This window comes from Arachis ipaensis, chromosome B03 (assembly GCF_000816755.2).
Source record: "Arachis ipaensis cultivar K30076 chromosome B03, Araip1.1, whole genome shotgun sequence".
Lineage (NCBI taxonomy): Eukaryota > Viridiplantae > Streptophyta > Magnoliopsida > Fabales > Fabaceae > Arachis > Arachis ipaensis.
The window spans coordinates 47599846-47614015 of record NC_029787.2 but is presented as its reverse complement, the minus strand read 5'-3'; the positions used below and the strand labels follow the sequence as shown (position 1 = coordinate 47614015).

General features: G+C 37.7%; 2 protein-coding genes across 2 annotated transcripts; both read right to left on the bottom strand.

Moving 5' to 3' along the window:
• Positions 7197-7826, bottom strand: LOC107633112. The gene has a single exon (XM_016336747.1). It carries the CDS (start codon positions 7824-7826, stop codon positions 7197-7199), a length of 630 nt encoding a protein of 209 aa, XP_016192233.1.
• Positions 9936-10948, bottom strand: LOC107633113. The gene is made up of 3 exons (XM_021117289.1): positions 10762-10948; positions 10316-10656; positions 9936-10244 (listed from the first exon to the last, which is right to left on the bottom strand). Exons 1-3 carry the CDS (start codon positions 10946-10948, stop codon positions 9936-9938), a joined length of 837 nt encoding a protein of 278 aa, XP_020972948.1.

Sequence of the window (14170 nt, the reverse complement as noted above, 5' to 3'; positions counted from 1 at the left end):
AAAAATTGAGCCACTAACACTAACTAAAGCAGAAACAATATTAAAAATAACTAACCAATAAAATAATATAGACTTACCTAGATGAATGATTCAGTGTGTTTTAGATTAGAATTGGTCAAATTGGAGTTTGAATGAAAGTGATTTTGTAAAATTGATTTTGAATAGAAGTGAGTTTATGCCAACATGATTTATATTTGGCAATTCTATACTAAAATTAATTTTGATAAAATATAATTGTTTGGATAATATTAGTTAAAATCACTTTTAGATAGATAATTAGTTAATTACTAAAAAAAATATAATATTAAATTATAATATTATTTTTTAGTATATTTAATATTTTTTATACTTTTTTTAGTATATTTTTTTATAAAATTCTAACTTATGATTCCATTGTTATGTATGATTAGTTTTTTATTTACTTTATCATTTTTAATAAGATCAATAATTCATATTATAATAGAATTACAATAACAAATTTAATAAAAAAATCAAAATATAAAAAAAGTACTAAAAATTAAAAAAAATTAAAATATTTGAAATGACTTGAAATAAATATAAAAATTCGTTTGGAAAAAACCAATAATGATTAAAGGTGAAATCACGTTGAAGTGAATGCATAAGCAACCATTTTTTGCTTCTAGTAAATACGCTTTTAAGCTGCAAAATCACTTCTGCGTTTAGAAAAAAATTGCAAAACATTAAAAAGCAGCGTTTAAAGAACTTCAACGCATTTTTATCTTCACAAACGGATTTGCCAAACACACTTTTAATAGTTGATACAGCTGCCGTTTTCTTCAAAGTGCGAAAAAGTAAAAATAAAAATTTGGGGAGAATGATAGTTGAAGGCGCCAAAAAAGAAGAAAAGAGAGAGAAGAATATTGCCTCACCTTACTTAACCTAGGGTGGAAAGAAAGGAAATTGCCGACGTTTTCTTCAAAACGTCATTGACGTCTTCCTCTTAACGGCAGCGACGTTTTTTCTTTGTCACTTGGCCTCTACTATAACGGCGTGAAACATATATGTAGACTCATATCTATGAAATACACCAGTATTGGGCCCAATATTAAAAAATAAAAATGATGTCACGTTTAGGCTATTTTAGACATACCCTGGTATAAATGGTACCGCATGTTGCTAATAGTAATTGAGGGAAAAATAAACATAAACATATATTAGCTTATGTACTGATAATAAATTATTTTCTGATCGAAGGTTTTATATCATCAACTAATTGAATTTTAATTTTAATAAAATTTCAAACAATGCATGTAACTTATGATAGAAAATTTTTTTAATGGGAGTTAGAGCTATTGAACCAACTTCACAATATTTTGAAATTGGTCAAACTTGCATTTGGAAAAGAGGATAGAGTGGTGTAAAAATATGATAAACAAGACATTTTTTTTATTAATTCATTTGTGCATGTGTTGCAGGTGGAAATGGCTCCAGAAGATATATCAGGTTACAGCTTTACTAAGTCGATTTGGAAATGGCTTGTCCCTCCTAGAGTAGAGTTATTTGTTTGGTTTGGATTGATTGGCAGGGTCAATACAAAGGCGAGACTGTGTCGACTAGGGGTTATTAGCCAACAAGATACTCTATGTGTATTATATAATAGAGGTGATGAAAATGACTACCACTTGTTTCTTGGTTGTAGTTTTACATGGCATGTGTGGTGTGCTTGGTTATCTTATGTCAGGTTGCAATGGACTTGTCCCGGTACAATCAAGGAGCACTTTCAGAGTTGGACTGAGGTATTAAATAGAAAGGAGGAACGCAAGAGATGAATGGTGTGCTTTTGTGCAATCTTGTGGAACATTTGGTTGGAACGAAACCGAAAGATTTTTGAGAAAAAAGAAAAAGGAGCTCAAGAGATTATAACTCTGAGTGGTTAGGTGCTGATCCCTTTTGTTGTTGATGGCAATACCGGAGATGACAAAGGGATATTTACGCTTATATTTTCTTGTGTACTTATTTGTCACTGCTCTTGCTCCACTTTGTGTGTTGAGTTCTTTCTTTAAAAAAAACTTATTTTTATTAATATATTATAATAGATCAAGTAATATGATCAGAAACAACAAATTAAATCAAGATCAAGACCAAGAAGCACATCAAAATTAAGAACTAAAGTTTTTCAGTTATGATCATAGATCCAAATATGCTTCCGTTCTCATATCTTTCTACAATGATTTAACATCGATAGTTCTAGGACTAAACATCTAATTATTCCAACATATGGATGAGTAAATTATTCCATTATTTCAAAGCTATTATATTTATTTATTTATTTATTTCAATCGTACTATTGAATTGAAGATAATTAAGTAAATTTTAATAGATTGCATTTCACAAATCACAGCAAATACAAGATCATATATGGTCTTGAAAGTTTATATGCAGAAATAATAACGATGAAGCTGATAAAGAATACAGGAGCATCAATAATTTTAAAACCTTGATTATACTTAATTTGCATATTCATTTATATAATATTTAGGGCTTGTTTGGGTGAGCTTTTAAAAAAAGATCTTTTTTTGAGTTATCTTTTTTTAAAAGATCTTATAGAAAAGTAAAAGTAATTTTATGTTTGGATATTTCATGTAAAAAGATCTTTTTATCTATCAATTATGTTTGGGTATAACAGTATAAAAGTACTTTTTTGTTCATTTATTACATGAAAAACATCTTTTTTTTAAGGAAAAAAGATCTTTTAAAAAAAGATGTAAATTACAGCTTCTCAAAAAAGATCTTTTTTTTTATTTTACTAATGCTTTTACTTATGTGTATTTTTCTTATGTTACTCTCTTTCTTGGTGCGTGCATTTGTTGGTATTCTCTTTGATGTATCTTTGGCCTTGATAACCTTGCGTTTAATAGTTATTGACGGATTTAACCGACAATAAATTTAATGATTTTTAAATTAACAAAATTCAAAATTTTATAATTTTTTTATAATAATTTGTCTATAATTTTTAGTTAAAAGTTCAGAGACAAATTTTAATATCAAAGTTTATTATTAAAACAAAAAAAAAGAAAATTCAACAAAATGGGAAAATCAGATTTAAATGCACCAAACCTTAATTACAAAAATTGAACAAAATCAAACTAAAAATCGAAAGAACAATACTGATGAATATTAGAGATTAGGCTATACTAATGCTATTACATTACATAAAGAATCAAGTATAGCAAGTTATTTATAATACTTGCAAGTTGCAAGACTATTCAAAAATTAAATCCTCAAGAATTACTAGCACAATATTTTAGCATTGAGAATTGACAAAAAAAAAAAGACACTCACTGTAGCTAGATAACATCTGTTATCCCCTCTGAATTTTATTGCAATATATCATATGATTTCAAATCAATGAAGTTGTCAAACTACAAATTTACAATGAACCAAGGATAAATGATTTATTTAATATTTAAAAACAAGTATTTAGATGGTCAATCTAAGATTTGAATCTATGACCCTCTAGTTCAAGTCACAATATAAATCCCGCGAAATTAATAAATAAAAAACTAATAAATTAATTATTATTCAAGGAAATTAGGAAATTAAATTTTATAGTTTAAGGAAGTAAAAATGTTAAAAATACGAATTTTGACACTAATTTTAAATATTTTGGTTCAAAATTGGACCAACGAGTTGAACCGATTGAATCCATGTAACACCCTAATTAACTTAAGCCTTACCTCGCATCGTAAAGCAAAGGTTAATCAAATGTTACGACAGTTCTAAGCTCATATATATAATACATAGAAAGAATTAATATAGTCTAGAAGCCCGATGAAGGATATAGTTCAAAAACAGGATTTAAAAAGCGCAAAACGTACACATGAAGCTACTAACTTAACGCACAAGATATAGATATGAAATAACAAAATATCAGAGTATAATAGTATAAGAATCTAGCCACGGCTCGCGGAGTTTAAGCCGGCTAGCTATATACAGACCATATAGAAATCTGAAAGTTTAAAACAGCTCATACAAGTTTCTCTCTCAAAGTAAGCCTCTAGGCAAAAGTAAATACAAAAGATGAGAGAACTAAAACAAAATAAACAAAAGACTCCAAAATATATCCAGGATCCTCCGCTTCTGTCACCATCAAAGCAACTCACCGAGGTAGGTTGTGACCTGCATCTGAAAAACAACAACAGAATATGGTATGAGAACCGGAGGTTCTCAGTATGGTAACAGTGCCCAGTGATGTAAGATATAAGACCCCGGGATGCTAGAGGCAATCCTAGAACTTCATATCCATCACAAGATTTATCTTAAAGCATGACTAAAACAGTAAAGCATAACTCAAATCTTAACAATATAAAAGGGTAATCTAACTTAAAGGATTTTTTAATCTAACAGCTCTCCGCTGTCCCACAGCCTTTACCAACCTATCCTCCATGCGATCCCATCGCCACCGCCTTCCGAGCCTCCTCAATCCCAGTAGAAAGCACAATTAAGTTGAATGCAAGTAAAACACAAATATAGGCATATATACCAAGTAATTCAAATAGGCAATTAGGCATGTTATACAATTAGGCAAGCAATTACAAGTCGACAAAGCATACAAACAGATAGAAGATGCATATGATGAATGCCTGTCCTACTGGCTGTGATATCACATTGTCGGTTCAACTGCCAACCCGACACATCTCCATGGAGATGTCGCCCTTCAGAATCATGATTGGGAACCCTCGAGATATGGTGCTCGGAACACCGTCAAGGATTTTGTGCCTGCACACTCTAGTGATCCGAAGGGATGCGAACGGGATACTCTTGCCACGGACCTCACATCTCAACGCAAGTGGGACGAACCACCGTCCTTACGCCGCCGCTGCTACCTCGACAGGCGGGATCCAACCGCTATCTCTGCTGGGCGCATAGCCTCTCATCAATCTCAATATAAAACAGTAATACAATGGTTTTCAGAAAAATATTTTTCAGTATAGCATGGATCCATCATTTCATTCCGAGTCCTCGACTCATCTCAACCACTGTTAATTCAACATTTCCATTCCGAACTCATTAGTTCGTCGATTTCTCAATTCATATATCTTCCTCCATTTCTCAACCTATCAAACCATCATCAGTATACTAGAAACCTAAACCTCCATTCTCTAACTTTTCAAAGTAATACCAATTTAAGTTTCCTAGGACATTTCCCATGTTTTGATACCCAAAAATTAAGCCAAAGAATCTTAAATTACTGTCACAGAAGTTTACAAGCTTGTTGGGAAGGTGAAATAGTTGAAAACAAAGTTTTAGATGAAAAACAGGGCATGTGCGTATGCACAGGGGTGTGCGTGCGCATGCCCAGGAAGATTTTCAAAACGTGTGCGTACGCATAGAAGTGTGCGTACGCCCTCAACAGAATGCACCTTCCAACGTGTGCGTGTGCACAGGTTGTAAAACTTCATTGGTTATGTGCGCACACAGGTTGTGCTAGCGCCCTCAACAAAAGGCTTTCCCTTGTGTGTGCGTACGCACAAGGCTATGCGTGCACACATGTTCGAAAAATCACAGGGGTTTGTGTGCGCACAAAGCTGTGCGTGCACACACAAACCAGAAATCACAATTCTGCAACATTACAAAATTTCAAATTTTGACACCAAACTTTCCACAATCATATTTTTTCTATCGAATTCGTATTTCCATGAAATTTAAACCATTTTAAAGCTTGTTCAATTTCCTTTCATTTGATATAAAATACAATGAATTTAAAGCACGGTAGTTCAAGATATGATTCATGGAAGTTCACCAAAATTTCAGTTTTACCAAAAGTTCACAAAGTCTCAATTTTCCACAATCCTCAACCAAAATCAAACCAAAACCCTTCCAAACTCCAATTTACATCAAAAGCTACCCTTTGTATCATATTACACCATTCTTACCAAATTTTCCTTCAAACTCCATTATTCTCAACCTCAATTATCAAATATATAACATTATAAACAATCCTCCATCAACACATTCATCAATCATAAATCTATCCATACCAAGCATCTTAACCAATCTCATTTCATTTCAATCTATATCTTTCACACCATCTTTATCAATTTCACATCATAATCCATCAACATATTCAAAAATCATCAATTCATCATTATTCATCATAAATCATCATTCAACAATTCAACAACCAATTAAATTCAAACCTATCCTTTGGGTCACTAGCCTAAGTATCCAGAAATATTATATATTACATAGAGGAACCGAAACCATACCTTGACCGATTTTCAATATGCCAAAAACCCAAAACTGAGTGAAATTTAAGTTTCTAACCACAAGCAAGCCACCAATTCAACTCCAACAAGCACCAACAATCACCAACAAGTTCCAATAATTGCCAATAATCACAACTTCAAGCCATAATACACATAATTCATAACCAATCAACCTAGGATTCAACTTAATCATAATTTCACAAGGGTTCAAGAACAACTCACCTTGCCCAACAGTTTTGAAAGCCAAACCCAATGGTAATCAAAAGCTAGAGTGTACCTAAACACCCAAAATCACAAAATTTCACTTAACACAAAGCCCTAAAATTTCGAAATTTTGGAGAGAAGAACTGAGAAGGATTTCGTGATTCCCTTACCATTTTCTTGGGTGGGTTTTGTAGATCTCTTCACGAGGAACGCGTGATCGCAAACGGTGCAGCGATCGGAGCTCCGTAGCTCAAGATATGAGCTTGGGAAGCTCTATGTGAATAGTGACAATGGGGGTTTTCTCTCTTCTTCCCCTTTCAGCTGCAATATGTTGTGTTTAAGTGTGTTGTGTGATGAATTGGCCTTTAATGAGAGTACATATATGTTGGGCTTGGGCCCGGTCCAATCCGTTAGCGTTTTTAGCCCATTTGGCCCAACTTTGGGCCAAACCTTTAAAATTAACGCCCGATTTTTCCATTTCTAATATTTTTCTAAGGTTTTCGACTGTTTTAAATTTTTCTCGCACAGTACTGGACATACTTGAACCAGTTCGACCGGTTCGGCTGCTGGTTTGTGATTTTCTCGGTTTTTCGTAGAAAATACATTTTCTGACTCAAAAAAATCTACTGAGTCCAAAAATCATATTTAAATCCTCAAATTCTCATTCTAAATTTTCGAATCCTATTTTGAGCAATATTAATCTTTTAATTAGTCTCAATTCTTACATTCTCCCTACCAAATAAGAAAATTTTTCCTCAAAATTTAGTGATTACCTGAGAATAGCTCGAGATAATCCTTTCGCATCTCGGACTCCAATTCCCAAGTATGCTCTTCCACTTCTGCTCTCTTCCAAGAAACTTTAACCAACTGAACTTCTTTCCCACGTAACTTCTTCACACTGGTGTCGTCAATTTGCACCGTAGATACTTGAAAAGTCAAGTTCTCCCTCAACTCGACCGACTCGGGTTCTAACACATGAGCCGCATCCGATGTGTATTTACGGAGTTGTGACATGTGAAATACGTCATGCAAGTTAGATAAGTGAGGCGGTAAAGATACTTGATATGCCACCGGCCCAAATCGCCTCAGAATCTCAAATGGTCCAATGAATCTCGGATTCAGCTTCTTTGTTTTAATTGCTCTTCCAATCCCAGTTGTCAGTGTAACCCTCAGGAATACATGTTCTCCCACTTCAAATTCCAACGATTTCCTTCTCTGATCTGCATAACGTTTCTGTTGACTCTGTGCCATTAAAATTCTCTCCCGAATCCTCTTAATCTTCTCAGTAGTCTCTGCTACTAAATTAGGACCCAAAACACTGGCTTCACCAGACTCATACCAACAAAGTGGAGATTGGCACTTTCGTCCATACAAGGCTTCATACGGAGCCATCCCAATGCTCGCATGAAGCTATTGTTGTACGCAAACTCCACCAATCGCATGTAACGGTCCCAACTTCTAGGTTGATTCAAAACACACGCCCTCAGCATATCTTCCAATGTCTGAATAGTCCTTTCTAACTGTCCATCCGTTTATGGATGATATACGGTGCTGAGGCATAGCTTCGTACCGAAAGCTTTCTGGAAAGCTCCCCAAAACCTTGATGTGAATCAGAGATCACGGTCCGACACTATGCTCGATGGTACACCGTGCAACCTTACTATCTCCTTGATGTACAACCTCGCCAACTCTTCCATAGAATAGTTTACTCAGATAGGCAGAAAATGAGCGAATTTGGTTAAGCGATCCACGATCACCCAAACCGCATCAAATCCCGACCTAGTCCTTGGTAAACTGGTCACAAAGTCCATCGCAATTCCTTCCCGCTTCCACTGAGGAATCTCAAGTGGCTGTAGCATTCCCGACGGTTTTTGATGCTCTATCTTCACCTTCTGACACGTTAGGCACTTGGAGACAACTGTAGCTACATCATTTTTCATCCCAGGCCACCAGAACATCTTCTTTAAGTTATAATACATCTTATTACATCCGAAAAGAATAAAAAACCCACTGTTGTGAGCTTTCGACAACAAATCTTGTCTCAAACTCCCGACATCCGGTATACAAATTCTCCCCTTGTATCTCCACAATCCTTCATCATCTTTAGCAAACTCTCCATGCCTCTTATTGCCAACTGTTTGAAATAATTGCTGAAGCTTTTGCTCATCTTGCTGAGCCCTCTGAATCTCTATTTTAAACGTACTTGAAATCTGCAACTAATTCAAACAAGCTCCTCCGGCAACTTCACCAATATCCAATTTAAGATCCACAAACTTATCCACTAACTCCTCTTCCTTGATTCTGATCCAAGCTATTGTTAAAGACTTCCGACTCAATACGTCTGCTACCACATTCACCTTTTCCAGGGTGATAACTCAATTCAAAATCATAATCTTTAAGCAACTCCATCCACCTCCTCTGACGCATATTGAGCTCTTTCTGATCAAAGATGTATTTGAGACTCTTGTGATAAGAAAAGATGCTAAACCTCACTCCGTACAAGTGGTGTCTCCAAATCTTCAATGCAAACACAATCGCTGCTAATTTCAAGTCATGAGTTGGGTAATTTACCTCATGCGGTCTCAACTGACGCGATGCGTAAGCCACCACATTCCGGTGTAGCATCAACACACAACCCAAACCCTTCAGTAACGCATCACAATAAACTTTGAACGGTTCATACGGTTCAGGTAAAATCAAAACAGGCGCTGAAGTTAACTTTTGCTTCAAAGTCTGAAAACTTTCTTCACACTCCGACGTCCACACAAACGGTACCTCCTTCCTTGTCAACTTAGTAATCGGTAGTGCAATCTGAGAAAATCCTTCAATGAATCTCCGATAATATCTGGCCAAGTCCAAGAAACTCCTAACTTCCGTCACCGTCGTTGGTCTTTCCCATTCCATCACCACCTCCACTTTCGAAGGATCCACGACTATTCCTCTTTTGCTCACTACGTGACCTAGGAACTTTACTTCCTCCTTCTAGAACTCGCATTTGGACAACTTAGCATACAATTTCTGCACCTTTAAGATTTGCAACACAATTCTCAAGTGTTCCTCATGCTCCTTCATCGTCTTAGAGTAAACTAAGATTTCGTCTATGAAAACCACAACGAATTTGTCCAAAAAGGGACGAAATACTCTATTCATGTAATTCATGAACATAGTAGGTGCATTCGTTAACCCAAAGGACATCACCGCAAACTCGTAGTGTCCATAGCGCATCCTAAATGTAGTTTTCGGAATGTCATCCTCTTTCACCCTTATCTGATGGTAACCAGATCTCAAATCGATCTTTGAAAATACTCCAGCTCCTTGTAGTTGATCCATCAAGTCATCTATCCTTGGCAGCGGGTACTTGTTCTTCACAGTCACCTTGTTCAACTGTAGGTAATCCACGCAAAGTCGTATTCCTCCATCCTTCTTCTTCACCAATAAAACTGGCGCTCCCCACGGAGATACACTCGGTCGAATGAACCTCTTATTCAAAAGCTCTTCTAACTAAGCCTTTAGTTTAGCCAGCTCTATCGGAGCCATTCGATACGGTGCAATCGACACTAGTCCGGCTCCCGGCACTAATTTAATCACAAATTCAATCTCCCTTTGAGGTGGAAACTCAAGAATATCTTCCGGGAACACCTCTGGAAAGTCTCTAACTACCAAGATTTGATCTATCTCCTGATTGTCACCTAACGCATTTGTAGCCAACAGTATATAACCCTGACACTCTTCCCTATTATAGTGCACCATTACAGAGTTCAGGTAATAACCCTCAGCTACCACTGCTCCATTTTCTCCTTCCGACATAAACTGAATTGTTCGTTCAAAGAAATCCAACAAAACTTGATTCTTCGATCTTTCCCACTACAATGCACCATTACAGAGTTCAGGTAGTAATCCTCAGCTACCACTGCTCCATTTTCTCCTTCCGACATAAACTGAATTGTTCGTTCAAAGAAATCCAACAAAACTTGATTCTTCGATAACCAATCAAACCCCAAAATCATCTCCAACCCAATCATTGGTAAACAAATTAAATCATGCACAAAATCTCTACCCTCAAGCTCGAAACCTACTTGCCTACAACCAGACCTAGTCATAACCATTTGATGCAGAGTATGTACATGCAATTCAAATGCCAATTCTGACACTCTCAAGCCTAGTTCCTCAACTTTGTCAAATGAAATAAACGAATGCGAAGCTACAGTATCATACAATGCAACTAAGGTTTTATCGCCAATTAAACATATACATCTCATCAACGGATCCGCCTTAGCAGCATTCTTGGCGTTCACAGCAAAAACCCGCCCTTGATGTTGACTCTAACCTGCATTCGGGTTCCTCCCACGAGTGCAATCCCTCGCAATGTGACCAGGCAACCCACAGTTGAAGCAACCACCTAAACCAATCTTACAAGAGTCATATGGATGAAAACATCCACATCGATCACAAATTAAATTCGGAGAAAACCTTACTCCGATTTTCTCTGCCTTTGCCACGCTGAAATTGATCATGAGTGTTCTTCTTGAAGCCTCCTTGACCTTGAGGCGTGTGTCCTCCTCTCTTAAAACTTTGCCCCCTCGGCTGAAAGCATGGTTCTGAAAACCGAACCGGACCGGCCGGTTCAACCGGAAAAACCGAGAACCGGTTACTTAGCCGGTCCGGGTAACGTAAAAAACTGCCTGGCAAAAAACCGGTGAAAAACCGGTCGACCGGCGGTTAACCGGCGAACCGGAAGAACCGTCCGGTTTTTTGGCGGTTTAGTGGTTTGCAACTTCAATGCCAAACGACGTCGTTTTGGCTAAAAAAAAAAAAGACAAAGGCGTACGCGAACCTAACCCTCTCATTAGTCTCACTCACCCAAATTCCTAACCCACTACGGTGCTACAACCCTCTCTCTCTCTCAGCCAGGCGCCAGCAGCCCCCGCCTCCTCGTCTCGCTCTCAGCCAACAACAGCAGTCTCCGGCGACCCATCGTCCAGAAAGCTGACCACCATTCTTACCTTCCTTCTTCTCTTCTTGCCTCACCTTTTCCCTTCGAACGCTTCTGCCCCCACTCAGCTCTCGTCACTGCCACAGAGAGAAGCTGAATCTCTCTGCCCTGCATTGTTCCGCCACTCGCGCCGCTCTCTGCGCCGCCGCGAGCTCAGCCGGCCACCACCAACTCTGGGCGGCACTACTTCTGCTCTTCTTCCCCTTTCCATTTCCCAGTCTGTCTCTGCTACATTCCAGGTCCCCTACCTTATCCCTACTTCCTGCTCTGTTTCTTTACTTTCTTTTATTAATTCTGTTATTAATTTTAGTTAGATTGCTGATTAATCATAATATAGAATTAAGAAATTGGTTCTTTTTTGTTTTCTTTCCTTCTTCTCTGATATTATCATTATTGTTTGGTTTTGGGATCTTTTCCAGTTTCTGCTCGTTGGCTGCCATAGTTTTTTGGGGCTCTATTCAGCTTTAGGAGAATACAGAAAGAAAAGAAAGCTACAAAAGTCAGAGTTTTTCCTCAGAAGAAAGATACCATACATACATTTAACAAGGTTTGTAAATATCTTAAACTAGCAGAACCTAGTGCAGTGAAATGGGTAGTGCTCCTTTATCAAGATGGCCATGGGAGAATTTTGGATTATTCAAGGTATATTATATTACGTGATACATCTGTTATGTATATAGAATAAGTCTAACTACTTGTGTGTTTTCAATTTGATAAATACAGTATGTGTTATACGGTCCATTGGTGGGGAAAGATTGAACTCCGATTGAACCCCGGTCGAACCAGTGAACCATTGAACCAGTGACCTCACCGGTTTATTGACCGGTCCGGTTCTCGCAACCTTGGCTGAAAGTACTTGCCACGGCCTCTACTCATGTTTCCTCCATGAGTTTCCTTTGATGAAGCTACTGTCTTTGCATATTCTTCAACTACTCTCGCCTTGTTCACCAAATCAGAGAAGATACGAATCTCCATAGGAGCCACAGCAGTCATGATGCTATCCTTCAAGCCCCTTTGATACTTGATACATTTCCAGCTTTCGTAGGTTTCCGGGGCATCCTGACACACCCTAGAGAACCTACAGAACTCCTCAAATCGGCTAGTATATTCCGTCACAGACAAGGAACCTTGCTTCAGCTGCATAAGTTCCATCTCCTTCGCTTCCCTTGCAGACTCAGGAAGTACTTCTTGTAGAAGGCTATTTGGAATACATCCCAAGGGATATCGATATTCTGAAGCTGGAGCAAGTGGCATTCTCCTTGCCACCAATGCTGGGCCTCTCCCAAAAGGTGATAGGCAGCAAAATCTACATATTGGTTGTTTAGAACATGATGTGCTTGTAACGCATGCTCCATAGCCTGGAACCAGTTATCCGCTTCTGTAGGGTTGGTTGAACCTCAGAAACTTGGCAGATGAACCTTGAGAAAAGTAGCCAAGGTCATCGGAGTGCCTCCCATTTTATCGCCATTTCCTTCAGCATTATCATTTTCGTTGTCGTCTCCATTTCCATTCCCGACTGGTTGGCCCAACCTCTGCACAGCTTGCAGAGTCGCAACAGCATTAGCCTCCATGGTGTTCACGAGATTCGCCATTGCCGCCATGAACTCGGCATGGTTATCGTCCGGTTGCTCATTCCTACTCTCTGCTCGTGAACGTGTACGACCTCGTCTACGAGTGGCCATTAGGGTTCCTGTCTACACCAAACAATCGATATCAAGGTGATCAGTCTCAATATCAAAAGCATAGTGCTCCAATTATCCCAAACAGGCACTCACAAACAAGCATGCTATGCAATATCAAATAGATAACCTAATAGCATCAGAGAAAAAGACACACAGAGTATGCAATGAAGCACAATCGGTCTATCTCTCAGGCTCACGAGGACGAACCGCTCTGATACCATAATGTACGATAGTTCTAAGCTCATACATATAATACATAGAAAGAATTAATATAGTCTAGAAGCCCGATGAAGGATATAGCTCAAAAATAGGATTTAAAAAGTGCAAAACATACACATGAAGCTACTAACTTAACGCACAAGATATAGATATAATATAACAAAATATCAGAGTATAATGGTATAAGAATCTAGCCACGGCTCGCGGAGTTTAAGCCGGCTAGCTATATACAGACCATATAGAAATCTGAAAGTTTAAAACAGCTTATACAAGTTTCTCTCTCAAAGTAAGCCTCTAGGCAAAAGTAAATACAAAAGATGAGAGAACTAAAACAAAATAAACAAAAGCCTCCAAAATATATCCAGGATCCTCCGCTTCTGTCACCATCAAAGAAACTCACCGAGGTGGGTTGCGACCTGTATCTAAAAAATAACAACAGAATATGGTATGTGAATCGGAGGTTCTCAGTATGGTAACAGTGCCCAGTGATGTAAGATATAAGACCCCGGGACGCCAGAGGCAATCCTAGAACTTCATATCCATCACAAGATTCATCTGAAAGCATGACTAAAACAGTAAAGTATAACTAAAATCTTAACAATATAAAAGCGTAATCTAACTTAAAGGATTTTCTAATCTAACAGCTCTCCGCTGTCCCACAGCCTTCACTAACCTACTTGAATACGACAATACCCGAAGGTTCACAAGTAGCTGAATATTTATTCCAAAAGGGCTTATTTGATTCAATCGTACCGCGTAATTCTTTAAAAGGATCCTCCATGCGATCCTATCGCCACCGCCTTCCGAGCCTCCTCAATCCCAGTAGAAAGCACAATTAAGTT

Bases quoted from the DNA above. Each gene is read 5' to 3' on its own strand.
- LOC107633113 (XM_021117289.1), bottom strand. From the start codon at position 10,948: ATGATCAATTTCAGCGTGGCAAAGGCAGAGAAAATCGGAGTAAGGTTT. The intron at 10,657-10,761 runs GTTAGAGTCAAC...ATAAAACCTTAG, and splicing joins TGGGAGGAACCCGAATGCAG to TTGCATTGTATGATACTGTA. The intron at 10,245-10,315 runs GTAATGGTGCAT...CGAACAATTCAG, and splicing joins AGGATTACTACCTGAACTCT to TTTATGTCGGAAGGAGAAAA.
- LOC107633112 (XM_016336747.1), bottom strand. From the start codon at position 7,826: ATGGCTCCGTATGAAGCCTTGTATGGACGAAAGTGCCAATCTCCACTT.